General features: G+C 41.2%; 1 protein-coding gene across 1 annotated transcript in view; it reads left to right on the top strand.

Annotated features, from left to right (window-relative positions):
* The first annotated feature begins 6,307 nt into the window (after positions 1 to 6,307).
* CHAT (choline O-acetyltransferase) overlaps positions 6,308 to 17,876 on the top strand; it is a 57,168-nt gene continuing 45,599 nt past the window's right edge. The window contains exons 1-3 of the mRNA XM_058188023.1: positions 6,308 to 6,370; positions 7,374 to 7,565; positions 8,162 to 8,280. Of these exons, the coding sequence (XP_058044006.1) occupies positions 6,308 to 6,370; positions 7,374 to 7,565; positions 8,162 to 8,280 (374 nt within the window). The remainder of the gene's footprint in view (positions 6,371 to 7,373; positions 7,566 to 8,161; positions 8,281 to 17,876) is intronic.

Here is a 17,876-nt window from a genome sequence, read left to right on the forward strand (position 1 = left end):
TGGAGAGGGACGGGCCCGTGTCAGCGCCCAGAGACCAGAGGCCCTGGCTTCCCACACACACACTTCTTTGCCTACTTGATTTCCAGGTCCTTCGAGTTTCTCGCCGCCGGGTGCAGGGAAAGGAAAGTTTGTGGGACTAAAAAAAAAAAAAAAAAAGTTAAATCAATCAATTCCAACTTCTCGGCGTGGGGGGGCGGAATCTCGCGAAGTTGGAATTGATTGATTGAGCTTTTCCCTTTTTTAGTCCCACAAACTTTTCTTTCACTGCACACAAGGGCGAGAAACGCGGCGGAGCTGGAAATCAGGTAGGCAAAGACATGCTTGGGGGAAGCTGGGGGGGTGGGATCTGGCCGCTGGTGGGTGGGGCTCGAGGGAAGGAGGGGGCCACGTTCCCTTTCTCCTCCTCCTTCCCTCGTTCCCTCCGTTGCCCGTTTCTCCATTGCAGCACTGCGCCCACGGTCCACTTTGAGTGTGTGGGTGTCTGTGTGTAATTTAACAACCGATTCATCCAGGATCCACTCTAGTGGAAAGAAGGACTAAGGGAGACAAGATAGTCTTCCAATATTTGAGGGCCAAGCTATTCTCCAAGGTAGGACCAGAAGCAATGGATGGAAACCAATCAAGAAGAGAAGCAATCTAGAACTAAAGAGGAATTTTCTGACAGAGAGAACAATTAATCAGAGATGATGGATAAGGCTGCAGGCAATTGGCAAATTGGCCACCATGCATCTTTTTTAAAGAAGAAAAATTGTGCCCATCCATCAATAGACCCTGTTTCTTCTTTATTTCTGGAACTGGTGGCCAGTAAACTGCATTCTAGAATGTTCTTTGTTGCAATTAGTTGATTTCCTAAGGAAGGGTCCATATAGGAGTGTGGTGATTTATATGCACAATTCTGCTTTTGCCCTGGTTGCTCTCTATCCTTCCATCTGGTTGCAGTGCCGTTCCCATGGCATGCATGCCCATCATCACGTGTCCAATTTGGGGAGCGTTTACACTGATGCAAGTGAATTTCTCTCTGATTTCTTCTCGTAAATCAACACTTGCATCCATTTCAGCGGAAACATATAATTGAGCAAATCTTCTTTTCTCCACCTCTCGGTTTCTGCTGAGCTAAACAAGACTGCAACCCATAGGATTTTCTTTCAAAGGGATTGTATAATTTGATTCAGTTTTAATTCCATTCCCCACTTAGCATTCCATGGGTGTGGAGAGAGAGGGGGGGAGAGGGAGAGGGATAGGGAGAGAGAGAGAGAGGTGAAAAAGAGAGACAGAGAGAAAAAGAGAGAAAGATGAAAAAGAAAGAAAGAGAGAGAGAGAGAGAGAAATAGACAGAGAGAAACAGACAGAGAGAAAAAGAGAGAAAGATGGAAAACAGAGGAAAACAGACAGACAGACCGAAAGAGGAAAAAGAGAGGGGGGGAGAGCTTTCAATAATATTTGGGGGATCGGGATTGCAACTGCTCATTTCAAAATGTGTTTCCTGACTCTAGAATGCCGCAGGAGCAAAAGGCTAGCTAGCAAGTCTCATAATGTCATGGCTGGTTAACAGCCCCTTTCAAAATCTCTGCCTCCCCATGCAGGAACTTTGCTCCGTTCTCCTGTCAAGCACTTGGCTTCCATCAGATGTGTGTGAAAGTGCAGCCCCGTGACTGTCCCTCTAGCATAATGCGGGGACAGATGGTGATGGCGCCAAGGTCCAGGCTGCAGAAAGCCAAGGAATCCAGGTGCAAGCCAAGGCAACAGCCAGGGAATAGCGCTGCTGCGATGCCACTGGCATTCTCACGCATACAGGCAACTCTTTGGGGGCTGAAAAGAAGGCCCAGGTTAAGCTGTGTTACCCTCAAAACGACACAATAGAGCACTGCACACCAGAACAACTAGACACAAGAACAGTTTTTCCCCAAAGGCCATCACTCTGCTAAACAAATAATTCCCTCAACACTGTCAAACTATTTACTAAATCTGCACTACTATTAATCTTCTCATCGTTCCCATCACCCATCTCCTCCCACTTTTGACTGTATGACTGTAACTTTGTTGCTGGCAATCCTTATGATTTATATTGATATTGATTGTTTTCTGATTGCTTATTTGTACCCTATGACCAGCATTAGTGATGTAAATGTTATACCTTAATGAAGGTATCTTTTCTGTTATGCACACTGAGAGCGTAGGCACCAAGACAAATTCCTTGTGTGTCCAGTCACACTTGGCCAATAAAAAAATTCAATTCAATTCAATTCAATTCAATTCAATTCTATTCTATTCTATTCTATTCTATTCTATTCCTATTCTATTCTATTCCTCCCAAACTCTCTCCCTCCCTCCTTGGTTCAGAGTGAATGCAGATCTTTCACCAGGGCTCCCCTTCTTCTGATTAGAAAGGCAGAGGTGATATCAACGAAAGAGAATATTTGTAGCTCAAGGAGAAGGGAGGTCCTTGATGCTTTCTGAGCTTGGTGGTTTTCTTGCAGATGTTTCATTACCCAAACTAGGTAACACCATCATTGCTAGAAGGGAGTGGGGGCTTGCAGGGAGGAGGAGGAGGAGAGCTGGAGTGGGTGGGTGGGGTCCTTGGTGCTCTCTGAGTTCAGTGGTTTTCTTGCCCTGCTGATGTTACCTAGTTGGGTCATGAAATGTCTGCAAGAAAACCACCGGAGCTCAGAGGGCACCAAGCAGCCCTCAGGGACAGAGATGGGAAAGCAATTTCTAAGCCTCCAAGAAAAAGCTCAAGGAAAGGTAGCTGAGAAAATCACACAATCCAAAGGCCTTCAAACAGAAATGGTGGGGGGGGGGAGAGAAAGACTTAATTTTTATGCATACAGAAAAGATTAACTTAGACAGGTTCAAAAAAAGACAATTCAAATTGCTTTCATTGCTCTTTAGTGTGTTGCAGTAATGGAATTGCTTAACAAAACCAAATGTTTCCGATGCTGGACTCAAATTTATGGCAGAATATTTCTGTTATAATAGTTAAGCTGCAGCATTCTGTTTAAAGCTTGTAAGTATCTTGAAGGATTAAAGATAAAATATATTCTTCATTTTTCCCCTTTTCTCTCTCCCATAATAAGATGGTGACACCATCCACAAAGAGTTTTTGGAGAACCTCTCGAACTCTGAATTTCTATCCATTTTGCCTCGCCAGTTAGAAATGAATGAGAGAGACAAAGTTGTTTTTCCTGATTCAGTCCCCAGTCTCATATATTGCTACAAGGATGAAGTGTGTCTCTGTCTTTTTTAATCCAGAAACATATCGAAACCCTGAGACACTATCAAATTAACAAGGCTTGAACACTCTGAGCTGCAAGGTTCACCAGACCCTTCCCTAAAATGTTTTGAGCCTTTCTTTTTCTCCTGGTGGTGCTCTAGGGAAAATGGCCATAGAAAAGCGATTTCAGGAGGCAGTGAATCGTGCGTCATCTTTAGAACTGCACAATGACAAAGTTGAACCCTTTCCCAAAGGAGCTGGTCTCAGATCATGCGTTTCAGTTTGGAGAAGACAAATGAAGGAAGAGATAAAAGGACAGCAGAGAACCAGATGAAACCTGGGCACTTGTAAACTCAAGGAAATTGGGTTTCCCCCAAAGTCTTAAGAAAAGGCGCCCTTGAAGGAGAAGCTGCTTCTGCCAAAGACAATAGTGAGGTGAAATTCCTTCCTCCCTTTCTTCCTGCCATCCATCCATCCTCCCCCTCCCTCCCTCCTTCTTTTCCTTTCTTCCTTCCTTCCTTCCTTTCTTCCTTCCTTCCATCCATCCATCCCCCTGCCTCCCCCTCCCACCTTCCATTCCTTTCTTCCTTCCCTTCCCTTCCCTTCCCTTCCCTCACTCTTTCTCCTTCCTTCCTTCCATGCATCCATGCATCCATCCTCCCTTCCCTCCCTTTCACCTTTCCTTTCTTCCATCCCTCCCTCTTTCTCCTTCCTTCCTTCCTCCCTCCTTCCATCCATAAATCCATCCTCATCCCTACCTCCTTCCTTTCCTTCCTTCCTTCCTTCCCTCCCCCTCCCTCTTTCTCCTTCCTTCCTTCCTTTCTTCCTTTCTTCCATCCATCCATCCCTCTACCTCCCCCTCCCACCTTCCATTCCTTTCTTCCTTCCCTTCCCTTCCCTCACTCTTTCTCCTTCCTTCCTTCCATGCATCCATCCTCCCTTCCCTCCCTTTCACCTTTCCTTTCTTCCATCCCTCCCTCTTTCTCCTTCCTTCCTTCCTTCCTCCCTCCTTCCATCCATCCATCCATCCATCCTCACCCCTACCTCCTTCCTTTCCTTCCTTCCTTCCTTCCCTCCCCCTCCCTCTTTCTCCTTCCTTCCTTCCTTCCTTCCTGACACTTTCCCAATCTAAAGATTTCACCTGTCTTACCTCAGATATTGATTATCACCCAGTAATAACTCACTTATATATTTGAAGACAGAAAATATCACCAACTCCAACCTTAGGAGCTGCCTTGTTTCTCCCCTTTCCTCCCACTTCACTTAGTACTAATGCAGTCTCCAAATAAGAGCACAGAACTGAACTAAAAGGTGTCTATTTCCTTACACCCTTAGAAATACAAAAGGAGAAACCTTAGATCAGGGGTGTCAAACTCAAGGCCTGTGGGCCAAATCCAGCCCACGGGGTGCTTAGATCTGGCCGGTGGGGACGCCCTGGAAACAGCGAAGGGCTGGCCCACAGTGCCTCTGTCAGTGATAATGGAGCTGGGGGGGTGGGGGGGCGCACGCAGCCCTCCCAAGCTCTGTTTTCACTGGCAGAGGGTTGCAAGGGACCAGTCACGGCTGTAAACGGAGCTCGGGAGCTGTTTCCACCGGCATAACACTCGGGCCACCACAGCTGCCCCCTGGCGCCACGCCCACCCTGGCCCCCCTGAGGTCAACCACAATCCTGATGTGGCCCCCAGTGAGATTGAGTTTGACACCCCTGCCTTCGAGTGGCTTGTGTTTTTCATTCTATAACTGTACTAAAGAAAGTAGGAAGTCATTCTTCTTCTCTTTCTTACTCTTTTTTCTCTCTCCACTTTTATTCTTTTCCTTTCCTGAGCATTTTTCTTTTCAAATTTCCCTTTTCTATTTGTTTAACTTTCAAATTTGTAATTTTTGTTTTGCAAAATCAATAAAGTTATTTTTTTAAATAAACACACAAAAGGAGGGAGGTGAACCACCCACATCTGGAGAAACTAAATGTTTGAATCATCCCAAATTTAGGACAGGACAACATTAAGCAAATAAGATTTCTCCTCCTTCTCCTTCTTTAAAATCTTCAAGATGTTTGAAATTGAAAATAAGAAACTCCCAACCATGCTGATCTGACTCAAGCCATGATTTAAAGTTGGATCAATCTCCCCTCTCCCTATTGGGAAGGTTCCCGTTCCTTTTGTTGTAGATTACTCTTTGCTTTGGAAGGACTGCAAAGGCCACAGGACCCCATAAATGTCAATCTCCCCCTTGCAGGTCCACTGGCTGGATGGGGCATGAGAAGTTCAACACAATCAACTCAGCCAGCATTAATTTGACTCCTAGCATTTGCTTGACCCCTTAAATCATCTGGACAGAAGTGGCCATAAAAGCCTCTATGGAGCATTTTTTCCTTTGGCATAATTAAGTTTTCTACAGCATGGAATCCTTGAGAAATAAGTACATGTTGTATTTGACATTTGGCTGGGAGGCATTCAGCATAGCAATTAGACTGTCTTGGAGAGGTCTCCTTCTCTTCTTGGATGGGAGGTTCCACCTTCAGTTGCCTACTAACCATCAACGTGGTTGTATCTTCCAATCCTGTATTTATCCAAATTGATCACACATTTATAAACACAGACTGGGTTGTGCTGGTGCCCAGTTTTCTCATCTTCTTCACAGAGGGTTGAACATTTGATATGTTATCCTTTTTTCTTGGAGTGCCCAGTTCCTCCAACAGAACAAATTGCTGATCAAAAAGAATTTGATGGGATTTCATTTTCCTTCCTGCAAATAAGTGCCATCATACCAAGATTAAGTGCATGTTAACACAAGTTGGGAGGAAAAAAATAGGGATTTTTTTGTGTCACCTGCAATATTTTAGAGTTCACCTTCTACTTTCTAGCTTCTGAACCATTGCAGCTAGAAGGCAACAAAAAGGAGACACAAGAGGGATTTGGTTCTAGATTGTAGAGAAATGTTCTTCATCTGGAAAAGTCTATTTCTTAGCTTTTCCTCTATGAAGACTATAATTTATCCAGGTATGTAATGGCGGACCCAAGCATTGCAATGTTAAGCTTATCTCTGCTTCCTTCAGGTTTTGCAATCCATTGAAAAGCTCTATAGAGGACATTCAAAATGCCAATCCGAGAGAAGATCACAGCAAAGAAGGAAAATGGTGCCCAAAGCCAAGATGAGATGGTGAGTGATGTAAGAGACATCAGAATGGAAGTTGCATTTGGAGGGGTGAGGTGGGGGGCAATTTCCATTGGGGTGGGGAAGATCTTAGATCAAGGATGTCCAACCTTGGCAACTTCAAGACTTGTGGACTTCAACTCCCAGAATTCCCCAATTGTCGGAGTTGGTCCACATGTCTTAAAGTTGCCAAGGTTGGACAACCCTGGTTTCAAGGAATAGATATCATAGTGTTCCTCTTCATGGACGAAATGAGTGAAGTTGCTTTCAAAAACTGAACAATTCACTTATCCATGGAAAACAAATTAGTATGAAGTGCTCAATAGGAGAAGGACAGTCAATTAAGATTAAGATTATGGGTGTACTGAACAATTTGATAGATGTTTACCTAGAAATCAACTGATATCCCTCTCTCCACTTAAACCCCCCCCCCCAAAAAAAATCAAAAGATGGGAAAGAAGGCAAGCAAGACTTTTGGTTCATCAACCATAAAGTTTCAAGGTCAAAGACAAAGAAGGTGGGTTCTTTCTGGGTTGAAACAAATGGTCAGAATGTCCCTTCTTCACAAATCCTCTCAAAGCATAAAAGTTTTAGTTTCAGCCACCACCACCCCTTTTCCTTTCATGTTTCATGTTCCCCAACATCAGGGTCTTCTCTAAGGAGTCCTCTCTTCTCATTCGGTGGCTGAAGTATTTGAGGTCCAGCTTTAGTATCTGTCCTTCCAAAACCCAGTTACAGTTTATTTCTTTTAGGATTGACTGATTTGATCTCCTTGAAGTCCAAGGGATACTCAAAAGTCTTCTCCAATGCAAGGGTTTATTATCTGTAGCAAATTACATCTTCTATGCAATTTCCCAACATATAATAATATTGTGCTAGAAGCAACCTGAAAGAAAGTGTGTGGTAGGTTAGAATATTAAGGCAGAATTTCAACTACAAAAATTAGTTTTGTAAAACAAAATACCATGGGAATATTCCATCACTAATAGCTTGGACTCTTTTTCATTAGGTACTGCCCAAGCTCCCGGTTCCCTCCCTCCAGCAAACATTAGATAGGTACCTTCAGTGCATGAAACATCTGGTGACTGAAGAACAATATAAGAAAACAAAGGCCCTTGTGGAGAAGTTTGGGGCACCAGGAGGCCAGGGAGAATTCCTTCAGAAGAAGCTTCTTGAAAGACATGAACAAATGGAGAATTGGGTACGTCTTCTGCCCTTCATCAAATATGTTTCTCATAGAAGATGTGAAAAGAGCTAGAATCACGCTGAGGTCTAAGCTTCTTTCTCCTTTATTCCCTCCTCCAAGGAATTGGTTGAGATGCTCTGATATCACAGAGGAATTATTAGTACAGACAAATGTTTATTTATAGACTTCCTTTTTTGAAGACAATGGGAGATGAACATGGGAGAGAAGAATTACTGTAGACCGGTAGTCATCAAAGAGCATTAATATTAAAATCGAGTCCCAATTTGGGTAAGGCACCAGGTTAGAAAGCAAGAGATAGTGAGTTCTAGTCCCATGACGGTGAGACTAGTTAACTAGGTGATGAGTTCTAGTTAACCATGAAAGCCAGATGGATGACTTTGGCTGATCACTCTCTCTTAGTCCAACCCATCTCACAGAATGGTTGTTGTGGGAAAATAGGAAGAGGAAAATATGTTGGAAATGTTCATCATGTTGAGTTATTTATGAAAATAATAAAGGCAGGGCACAAATAGATTTTTACAAATAGAAAGAAAAAGGCACTTATGGTAAAAGGCAATGTACCTTCCCCCCACCCTCTCTCTCTTTGGTAGGTATTGCAATACTGGCTAGATGACATGTATCTTAATAACCGATCAGCTCTTCCCATCAATTCTAGCCCAGGAATTATCTTTGCTTGCCAACAGTTCCAACAAGCAGATGATCAACTGAGGTAAAGTATCTGAAGACTCACCAAAGACCACAAACATTCTGTTCCGGCTACCGCAGTAGCATTGCAGACAGCTGATCATTTGTATCCTTTTAGAGAGTCGTTGAGACCACCTGGAGGTTTATCTGTGTCCTCAGGGTCAAATGCAAATGACCAGCTGTCTGCAAGGCGTATAAATCCTTCCATATCCCACCATCCTGTCAGAACTGAAAAAGCTTCTCGCATGAGAAGCGAAATGTCTTAAAAAAACAGCAAGAAAGTCCAGTTGCCTCTAGGAAAAAAAACAAACACCTTTGGGACAACCATGACCTGGATGACCAAGAATCTCCATAGACAGAGAGAATATCAAATCATTCTGTTTCAATCACTGTCTCAGGAATCAACCAGTGGTGGGTTGCTACCAGTTTGCATCAGATCGGGTGAACTAGTAGCGGTGGGAGATTCCGCCCACCGACCTGGACGCTTCTGCGAATGCACAGAAGTGCTGCAAATGAGCGCACACGCGCAAAAGAGTGAACCAGTAGCAACGGGATTTGGAGCCCGCCCCTGGAATCGACCTCAATCGAAATGAACACCTTCATTCATGGGACGCTGTGTTTAACTTTCAAGTCCCCGGTTCCTTCGTCTCTCTTTGATATCAACCTATCGGTTAAGCAACCTCTTTTTAATGTCAGCTCAGCTACAGTCCAACCAGATTCTGAAATGCCCCACTGAATTTCAAAAGGGTGAACCATGTTAGGTTTGCACTTTGTGTAGCTTTAAATAAGCCTGTGTTGAAAATGAAAGCAGCTTTTTCTGCCTTCACCCTGTTTTGGTTATTTTTCATATTCATTAGATAATTTATATCCCACCCTTCTGATTCATTCTCCGTTGTCTGGAGACATTAATCACAAGCAACATCATAAAATCACAATGACACATAAACTAAAAGCAATAAAAATAGATAAACTACAGACAGCTCCAGCAGATAAAAACAACGAAAATGAGTAGTTGTTATATGTATGAGTGTGTAAGTATATAAACACAGACACACAGACACACACACACACACACACACACACACACTGCCCTGCTTGTCAGAACAGATAAACAGATACCAAAAACAGAGATATTATTGTATTTTCCATTAATGTTATAATATTCCAATCAATTAAAATATATACAAATCCTTCTAAGTGACTGGATTGTTCTCAAAGAGAGTGGATTAACTGTAAGAGGAGAATATTGTCTTTGATCATGTAGAAACCAGAGGCTAAGGATCACATTTCTCAAGAGAAACATATTCATGTGTCTGCCCTTACCTATAGATTTGAAAATTAAAATGATCTGGGAAGATAAATTGGACTGGAAATTGCTTCTGCTACTTATGGCATATTTCCCCCCCAATAAACAGTCTCCTTGGGCCCTCCTATCTACAAAAGATCCGTTTCTGTTTTGCTCGAGTGATTCTACTGCCAGACAGTGTTGAAGGCTCAATCAGCTTTCAATGTCTGAGCAACTAAAACATTTACCTTTTGGATTACAGCTTGCCCAGAATGATGGAATCAAAATAGAGGTACTTTGGTGAATGGTTGGGGTTTTAAGCTAGCCATTTTTAAAACCTGAAGTGGGATCAGTATGAAGCATTAATTGAAAAGAAGGTTATTTTAATAGGACACAAATGGTTTCTAGACGTTTTCATATATTATGAGTATCATTACAGGACTATTTGGGTGAACGAATGATTTAGAATAGAATAAAATTTTTATTGGCCAAGTGTGATTGGACACACAAGGAATTTGTCTTGGTGCATATGCTCTCAGTGTACATAAAAGAAAAGATACGTTCATCAAGGTACAACATTTACAACACAATTGATGGTCAATATATCAATATAAATCATAAGGATTGCCAGCAACAAGTTACAGTCATACAGTCATAAGTGGAAAGAGATTGGTGATGGGAACTATGAGACGATTAATAGTAGTGCAGATTCAGTAAATAGTTTGACAGTGTTGATGGAATTATTTGTTTAGCAGAGTGATGGCCTTCGGGGAAAAATTTTCTTGTGTCTAGTTGTTCTGATGTGCAGTGCTCTATAGCGTTGTTTTGAGGGTAGGAGTTGAAACAGTTTATATCCAGGATGCGAGGGGTCTGTAAATATTTTCACAGCCCTCTTCTTGATTCGTGCAATATACAGGTCCTCAATGGAAGGCAGGTTGGTAGCAATTATTTTTTCTGCAGTTCTAATTATCCTCTGAAGTCTGTGTTTTTCTTGTTGGGTTGCAGAACCGAACCAGACAGTTATAGAGGTGCAAATGACAGACTCAATAATTCCTCTGTAGAACTGAATCAGCAGCTCCTTGGGCAGTTTGAGCTTACTGAGTTGGCACAGAAAGAACATTCTTTGTTGTCCTTTTTTAATGATGTTTTTGATGTTAGCTGTCCATTTGAGATCTTGCGATATGATAGAACCTAGAAATTTGAAGGTTTCTACTGTTGATACTGTGTTGTCTAGTATTGTGAGAGGTGGAAGTATGGAAGGGTTTCTCCTAAAGTCTACCACCATTTCTACGGTTTTGAGTGTGTTCAGTTCCAGATTGTTTTGGTTGCACCACAAGGCTAGTCGTTCGACCTCTCGTCTATATGCGGATTCGTCATTGTCTCGAATGAGACCAATCACTGTTGTGTCATCTGCGAACTTCAGTAGCTTAACAGATGGATCATTGGAGATGCAGTCATTGGTATACAGAGAGAAGAGAAGTGGGGAGAGCACACAGCCTTGGGGGGCCCCTGTGCTAATTGTACAGGTATTTGATGTGATCTTGCTTAGCTTCACCTGCTGCTTCCTGTTTGTTAGGAAGCTTGTGATCCACTTACAAGTCTGTTCCGGTACCTGTAGCTGGTTTAGCTTAGTTAGAAGAATGTCTGGAATGATGGTATTGAAGGCTGAACTAAAGTCTACAAAAAGGACCCTTGCATAGGTCTTTGGAGACTCAAGATGTTGTAGGATGTAGTGCAGAGCCATATTAACAGCATCATCTGTTGATCTATTTGCTCCGTATGCAAATTTCAAGGGGTCTAGCAGCGGATCCGTGATGGTTTTCAAGTAGGAAAGCACTAGCCTTTCAAAGGTTTTCATGACTATAGATGTTAAAGCAACTGGTCTGTAGTCATTCAGTTCCTTGATGGTGGGCTTCTTCGGCACTGGGATGATGGTAGAGCGTTTGAAGCAAGAAGGAACATAACACATCTCTAGTGATTTATTGAAAATATGGGTGAAGATGGGGGCCAATTGGTCAGCACAGACTTTTAAGCAAGAAGGAGTTATCTTGTCTGGGCCTGGAGCTTTTCCTGGCTTTTGTCTGTGAAATAGGTCCTGCACTTCCTTTTCTGTGATCACTAGGGGTTGTGAACCCAATGAAATGGGGTCAGTTGTAGGAGGCTTGGCTGTTGTTGGTGTGTCTGAGATGGGGGTTGTGGAGATAGGTGGCTGTAGTTTCCTTTCAAACCTGCAGTAAAACTCATTCAGGTCATCTGCCAGTTGTTGATTACCTTCAGCCTGGGAAGGAGGTTTGCCATAGCCGGTGATATTTTAGATAGAGTCTACCAGATAGAGTAGCAGTGAAACTAGGGCTAAGTTTGCATGCTTTGATATTCTGAAATGACCATCTCTAAATCCAAATCCTTATATTTAATGACTACCAACCCAAGGATTAAGATATAGTCCCATGATTTTGGAACAAAATTATGTATTCATTAATCCAGTGATGCCAAGAAAACCATTATCTTTGATGGAGTTAAGGTGGAAACCAAAATAATTATCCAGAACTAAGTTCCATTGCTAACTTCCAGGTCAATATAATTAGCATTTCAGTCTTAATATTTTAAATTAAGCAACATGGCACAATATATAGAAGTAAGATAAGAAGCTATTTTATAACTGATCTATCCAGATCAATATTAGACCTCAGGGTTTCTAGGAGTTATTGACATATTTGGAAGACAGCAAGTTGAGGGAAAGATCTTTTCTTGTTTATGGGATCTACAGACAGGATTCTCTCTCAGATCTATCTCCCTCTCTCTCCCTCCTTCTCTCTCTCTCGTAAATTTTTCTATATATTTTTCTAGCATGTCCTGGCCTTCCCTTAATTCAGTTCCAGGGTGGGTTCCAAATTTTTTTACTACCAGTTCTGTGGGCGTGGCTTATTTGGTGACCGTGGCTTGGTGGGCGTGGCCAACTTGAAGTCACTCAGGGCAAGGTGGGGCAGTATATTGCTGTGAGTGACATCAAGTTGGCCCCACCCACTCAGTCACATGACCAATGCTGCAGAGACAGGGCGATTTATCCCAGGGGACAGTCAGAGCTTCGCCGCCTCCTCTTTTCCTCAGAGGAGCTGCCTCCAAGTCCTTGTGAAGGGACACACACACACACACACACACACAAAACACAACACAACACAACAGACTAACACACAATGTAAAAGCAGCTGCACTTCACCAAAAATGGCCCTGCAACAAACAGGAACTTCATACAGCCACAAAAAGCTCAAAAACCAACTTTCACACTTTACATACACACAACACAACACAACACAACACAACACAACACAACTGACTCTCTCTCTCTCACACACACACACACACACACACACACACAAAATGCCACATACAGCTTTGTGAGATTTTGTGTTTGTGTAGTTAGAGTGAAACACTACAGAAACACACCAAATCTCAGAAAGCTACACAAATATTTTATTTTATTATTTTATTTTATTTATATTTTTTAGATCGGGGTCTCCAACCTTAGTAACTTTAAGGTTTGTGGACTTCAATTCCCAGAGTTCCTCAGCCAGCAAAGCAGTTGCTCACTGAGGAAATGGATTCCAGGCAGGCAGATTCAGTTGCTAGCTGATGCAACTGATGTAAAGCATGGCTTTGCCAGCCCGAAAGAAGCTGTAATGAGGTAAGTGAATAGGGGGGATTGGGTGGGCCAAAAGGAAAAAAGGTTTTAAAAGGCTTCTCTGACGATCCCAGCTGAATTTGCTTAATCGCAACCCAGGAGCTCTTAACTCAGCTGGGATTGCCAGAGGAGCCTTTTAAAACCTTTTGTTTTAACAACCTCTTCAGCCGAAGAGGTTGTTTAAAAAAAACTTTTAAAGGGTTCTGATGATCGCTGCTCTGCCACGCAATCATCAGAGGTGGTTTTTTTACTTTTAAAAGCCTTTTTTTGGCTAAAGAAAAGATGCTTTTAAAAGTAAAAAAACCCCAAACCTCCGATGATTGGGGAATCAGTTCGGGGGCATGGCCAGCCAGCCATTACTACTGGTTCTGTGAACACCAGCAGATTTTTACTACCGGCTCTCCAGAACCTGAACGAACTGGGAGCAACCCACCACTGTTCTGTTCAATTAATAATATTGCCTAAAAATTCAATTTTTTTAAATAGGTTGAGGTTCCAGTAAGAGACAGCTCCTAGTACTCTAAGAAGCTTGGCCAATCCCCCCCCCCAAAAAAGAAGATTGATCTTAGTATTTGGGTGAATTAGGGAGGAGAAGCACAGTGTCTCTGTAAAGCACCCACTTCCCAGGTTCGCACAGAGACCTTAAAAAAACATGACTGCTTTAAGCAGTGGACTTAAACTTTAATAGTCAACTGCTTAAAGCTGCCACATCTTATCCTATCCGTGCAGCCATCTCAAATCAAGACACAATTAAAGGAGACTTTTCATTTAAAAATTTCCAAAGCTCCTTTTTAAAAATGTTTTTAGATATATTTCTCCTTTTTTATTACAACAAGCCCTCCCTGAGTATCAGGTCAAATTTTTACTGGTCAAATTAAATAGCATTTTCTAAAGTACAGAGGCAACGTAAAAATATTGAAATTCTGATTAAATGCCTTGATCGAGATTGTTCTGCTAATGTGATTATGTGCTCAATCTCATTTTACTTTGAGTGCAATCCAAGAATTCCAATGCCCATGAAGTCTAAAAGCCTCACTTTTTACTTCATCTGTCACAAGCCACAGAGACAAGCCCTCTGCCTATAACTTCCATTTACATCTGAGTTGCGTCTCAGACTCAGCTCTCCCTAATTCTGATGTATGCTGGCTAAATCATATGAGCTGCAAATGTTATTGACGTGCACTGTAAAATTACAGAATGACAGCACTGACCAGAAGCTCTTCTTTGGAATCTTTCAAAAATGTATTATCAGTGCTGATTTGTCTGTAAACTAAATAGCTTCGTTGTGGCAGCTATTTTTTTTCCTGCTTTGCATCTCTCTTATTTGCATAAATCCTGACCTGGAAAAGCCTCTGATGGAGCCCTATAGAAAAATCTTAAACAGGAGGAGAAAACAGAAAATGCTGTCTAGACATAATCTTGACCAGATATGAACTGCAATAAGACAATTGTAATTTAAAAATTGTTCACAGAAAAGCAGAGAATACATCCAAAATGTCAGTCTGGCCATTCCTGCACAGCACCATAAAGCATCAGCCAAGCCAAGCCAAATCAAAGGTGGCTTGAAACAAACAACCCATGATCCTCCTAAAGAATAGAATAGAATAGAATAGAATAGAATAGAATAGAATAGAATAGAATAGAATAGAATAGAATTTTTAATTGGCCGTGTGATTGGACACACAAGGAATTTGTCTTGGTGCATATGCTCTCAGCGTACATAAAAAAAAAGATACATTGATCAAGAATCATAAGGTACAACACTTAATGACAGTCATAGGGTACAAATAAGCAATCAGGAAACAATATCAATATAAATCATAAGGATACAAGCAACAAAGTTACAGTCATAAGTGGAAGGAGCTGGGTGGTGGGAAGAATGAGAAGATTAATAGTAGTGCAGATTTAGTCAATAGTTTGACAGTGTTGAGGGAATTATTTGTTTAACAGAGTGATGACCTTCGGGAAAAAAACTGTCCTTGTGTCTAGTTGTTCTGGTGTGCAGTGCACTATAGCGTCGTTTTGAGGGTACGAGTTGAAACAGTTTATGTCCAGGATGTGAGGGATCTGTAAATATTTTCACAGCCCTCTTCTTGATTCATGCAGTATACAGATCCTCAGTGGAAGGCAGGTTGGTAGCAATTGTTTTTTCTGCAGTTCTAATTATCCTCTGAAGTCTGTGTCTGTCTTGTTTGGTTGCAGAACCAAACCAGACAGTTATAGAGGTGCAGATGACAGATTTAATAATTCCTCTGTAGAACTGGATCAGCAGCTCCTTGGGCAGTTTGAGCTTTCTGAGTTGATGCAGAAAGAACATTCTTTGTTGTGTTTTTTTATGACGTTTTTGATGTTAAGTATCCATTTTAGATCTTGCGATATGGTTGAACCTAGAAATTTGAACGTCTCTACTGTTGATACTGTGTTGTCTAGTATTTTAAGAGGTGGAAGTATGGAAGGGTTTCTCCTGAAGTCTACCACCATTTCTACAGTTTTGAGTGTGTTCAGTTCCAAATTGTTCCGGTCGCACCATGAGGCTAGTTGTTCAACCTCCCGTCTGTATGCAGATTCATCATTGTCTCGAATAAGACCGATCACTGTTGTGTCATCTATGAACTTCAATAGTTTAACAGATGGATCATTAGAGATGCAGTCATTGGTATACAAAGAGAAGAGAAGTGGGGAGAGGACACAGTCTTGGGAGGGCCCCTGTGCTAATTGTACAGGTATGTAATATGATTCTGCTTAGCTTCACCTGCTGCTTCCTGTTCGTTAGGAAGCTTGTGATTAGGTACCTATAGCTGGTTTAGCTTAGTTAAAAGAGTGTCTGGAATGATGATATTGAATGCTGAACTAAAGTCTACAAAGAGGACCCTTGTGTAGGTCTTTGGAGATTCAAGATGTTGTAGGATGTAGTAGCACTAGCCTTTCAAAGGTTTTCATGAGTACAGATGTTAGAGCAACTGGTCTGTAGTCAATCAGTTCCTTGCTGGTCCTTCATCTTCGGCCCTGGGATGATAGTAGAGCATTTGAAGCAAGAAGGAACAGAGCACATCTGTTGTGATTTAAGGTGCTTTTTCAGGAGGCAACTGGAATTTCTTGTTTTTTCTTTTGAAGACATTTTGCTTCTCACCCAAGAAGCTTCTTCAGCTCTGACAGGATGATGGGCAATGGAAGGATTTATATTCCTTGGAGACAGCTAGTCGTTTGCCTCCTTTTTTTTTTTTGTTTAAAAAAGTTTTATTTTAACATTCTTATCCAATAACATATCTAATAACATATTTAATGTACCATCATATACAATTAATTGGATCTGCCCGGTCACCACCCCCTTCCTTTTCCTTTTACTCTCCTTCTCTACCTTCTTCTACTTTCCACAACCATCCTCCCCCTCTCTTATCTACATTCTCTCCTCCTTCCTCCCTACTCCTTTCTTCTCCCTTTTCTATCCCTCTTCCTTCCTTTCCTCTTCCTCCTCTTCTCTTTCCTACCTCCTTCTCTCTTCTACTTCCTTCTTTCCCATCATTCTGAAGTGGTAGCCGGGCAGCTCCGATCTTACATTAATTATACATCTTCAATCATCTTTGTACATTAACTATCAATCCCTTTTCTACCCCCTCCCCCTTTCTTCCCCTTCCTCCCCCCACCCCCCGGGACTTCCGAGAACCGAATACAGGGTATGAAACTAACAACAAAAATTAAAATATAGCACAAATCATAATCCATAATCATTCCTTAAAACCTCCACTCCCCTTCCAGAGACAAAGAAGATACTTTTCTTCCAATCCATTATATATCAGACCATTCCACTCCTAGAGTTCTCAGAAATTTCCGATTGAGTTAGTGTTTGTTCTTGAATAAAGTACATAGTTTTTAATATCCAACCTTCATCAATCAATATCAAAACAACGTTCCATCTTCCAATATTCACCAAGGGTTCTTCTAAAATGTCTTTCTTCCTTAAGCAGTCTCTCAAGAATAGTTCATATTTCCAACTTAATTTCTTTAATTTTTCTGTCCAACCTTCAAGGGTAAACAATAGTCCATCTTTTCACATCTTTAACATTTATATAAAACAAATAATATTACAAATATCCAATATATCAATTGTAATAATTAAAATCTTCACTTTACCTTACTTATATCAAATAACATTATTAAAATTACACCTATAACTTATCCAAAATATATCTATTATAACAATTACATTCTAATTAGCCATATAACAACATTACATCCATCTCTTAAATATAATATTTAATCCAAATTCCTAAATTTTACTATCTATCCTCCAAAGTTAAACAATATTCCATCTTCCTATTCCTTTATACCTTAAATATATCAAATAGTACCCCTAAAATTACACATTTATATCCACAATAAATCATTTACAAAAATTAACCATAATCATATATAATAAAGTTAAACATTCTCCCTCCCCTTCTTCTGTCTTACATTTTCCACCATCTATTCACCATTCAACTTAACATCTATTAATAAAGAATTCCCAATCTTTAATACATTAGTATAAAAATCTCGTGCTTTACAAATTGTATTGAGAAAATACTTTTCTTCCTTTATAATTCACTGTTAAACCAGCTGGAACCTCCCATCTAAAATATATCTGATGTTTCTTAAACTCATCCACCAAAAGAGCAAA

This window comes from Ahaetulla prasina, chromosome 6 (assembly GCF_028640845.1).
Source record: "Ahaetulla prasina isolate Xishuangbanna chromosome 6, ASM2864084v1, whole genome shotgun sequence".
NCBI classification, from domain to species: domain Eukaryota; kingdom Metazoa; phylum Chordata; class Lepidosauria; order Squamata; family Colubridae; genus Ahaetulla; species Ahaetulla prasina.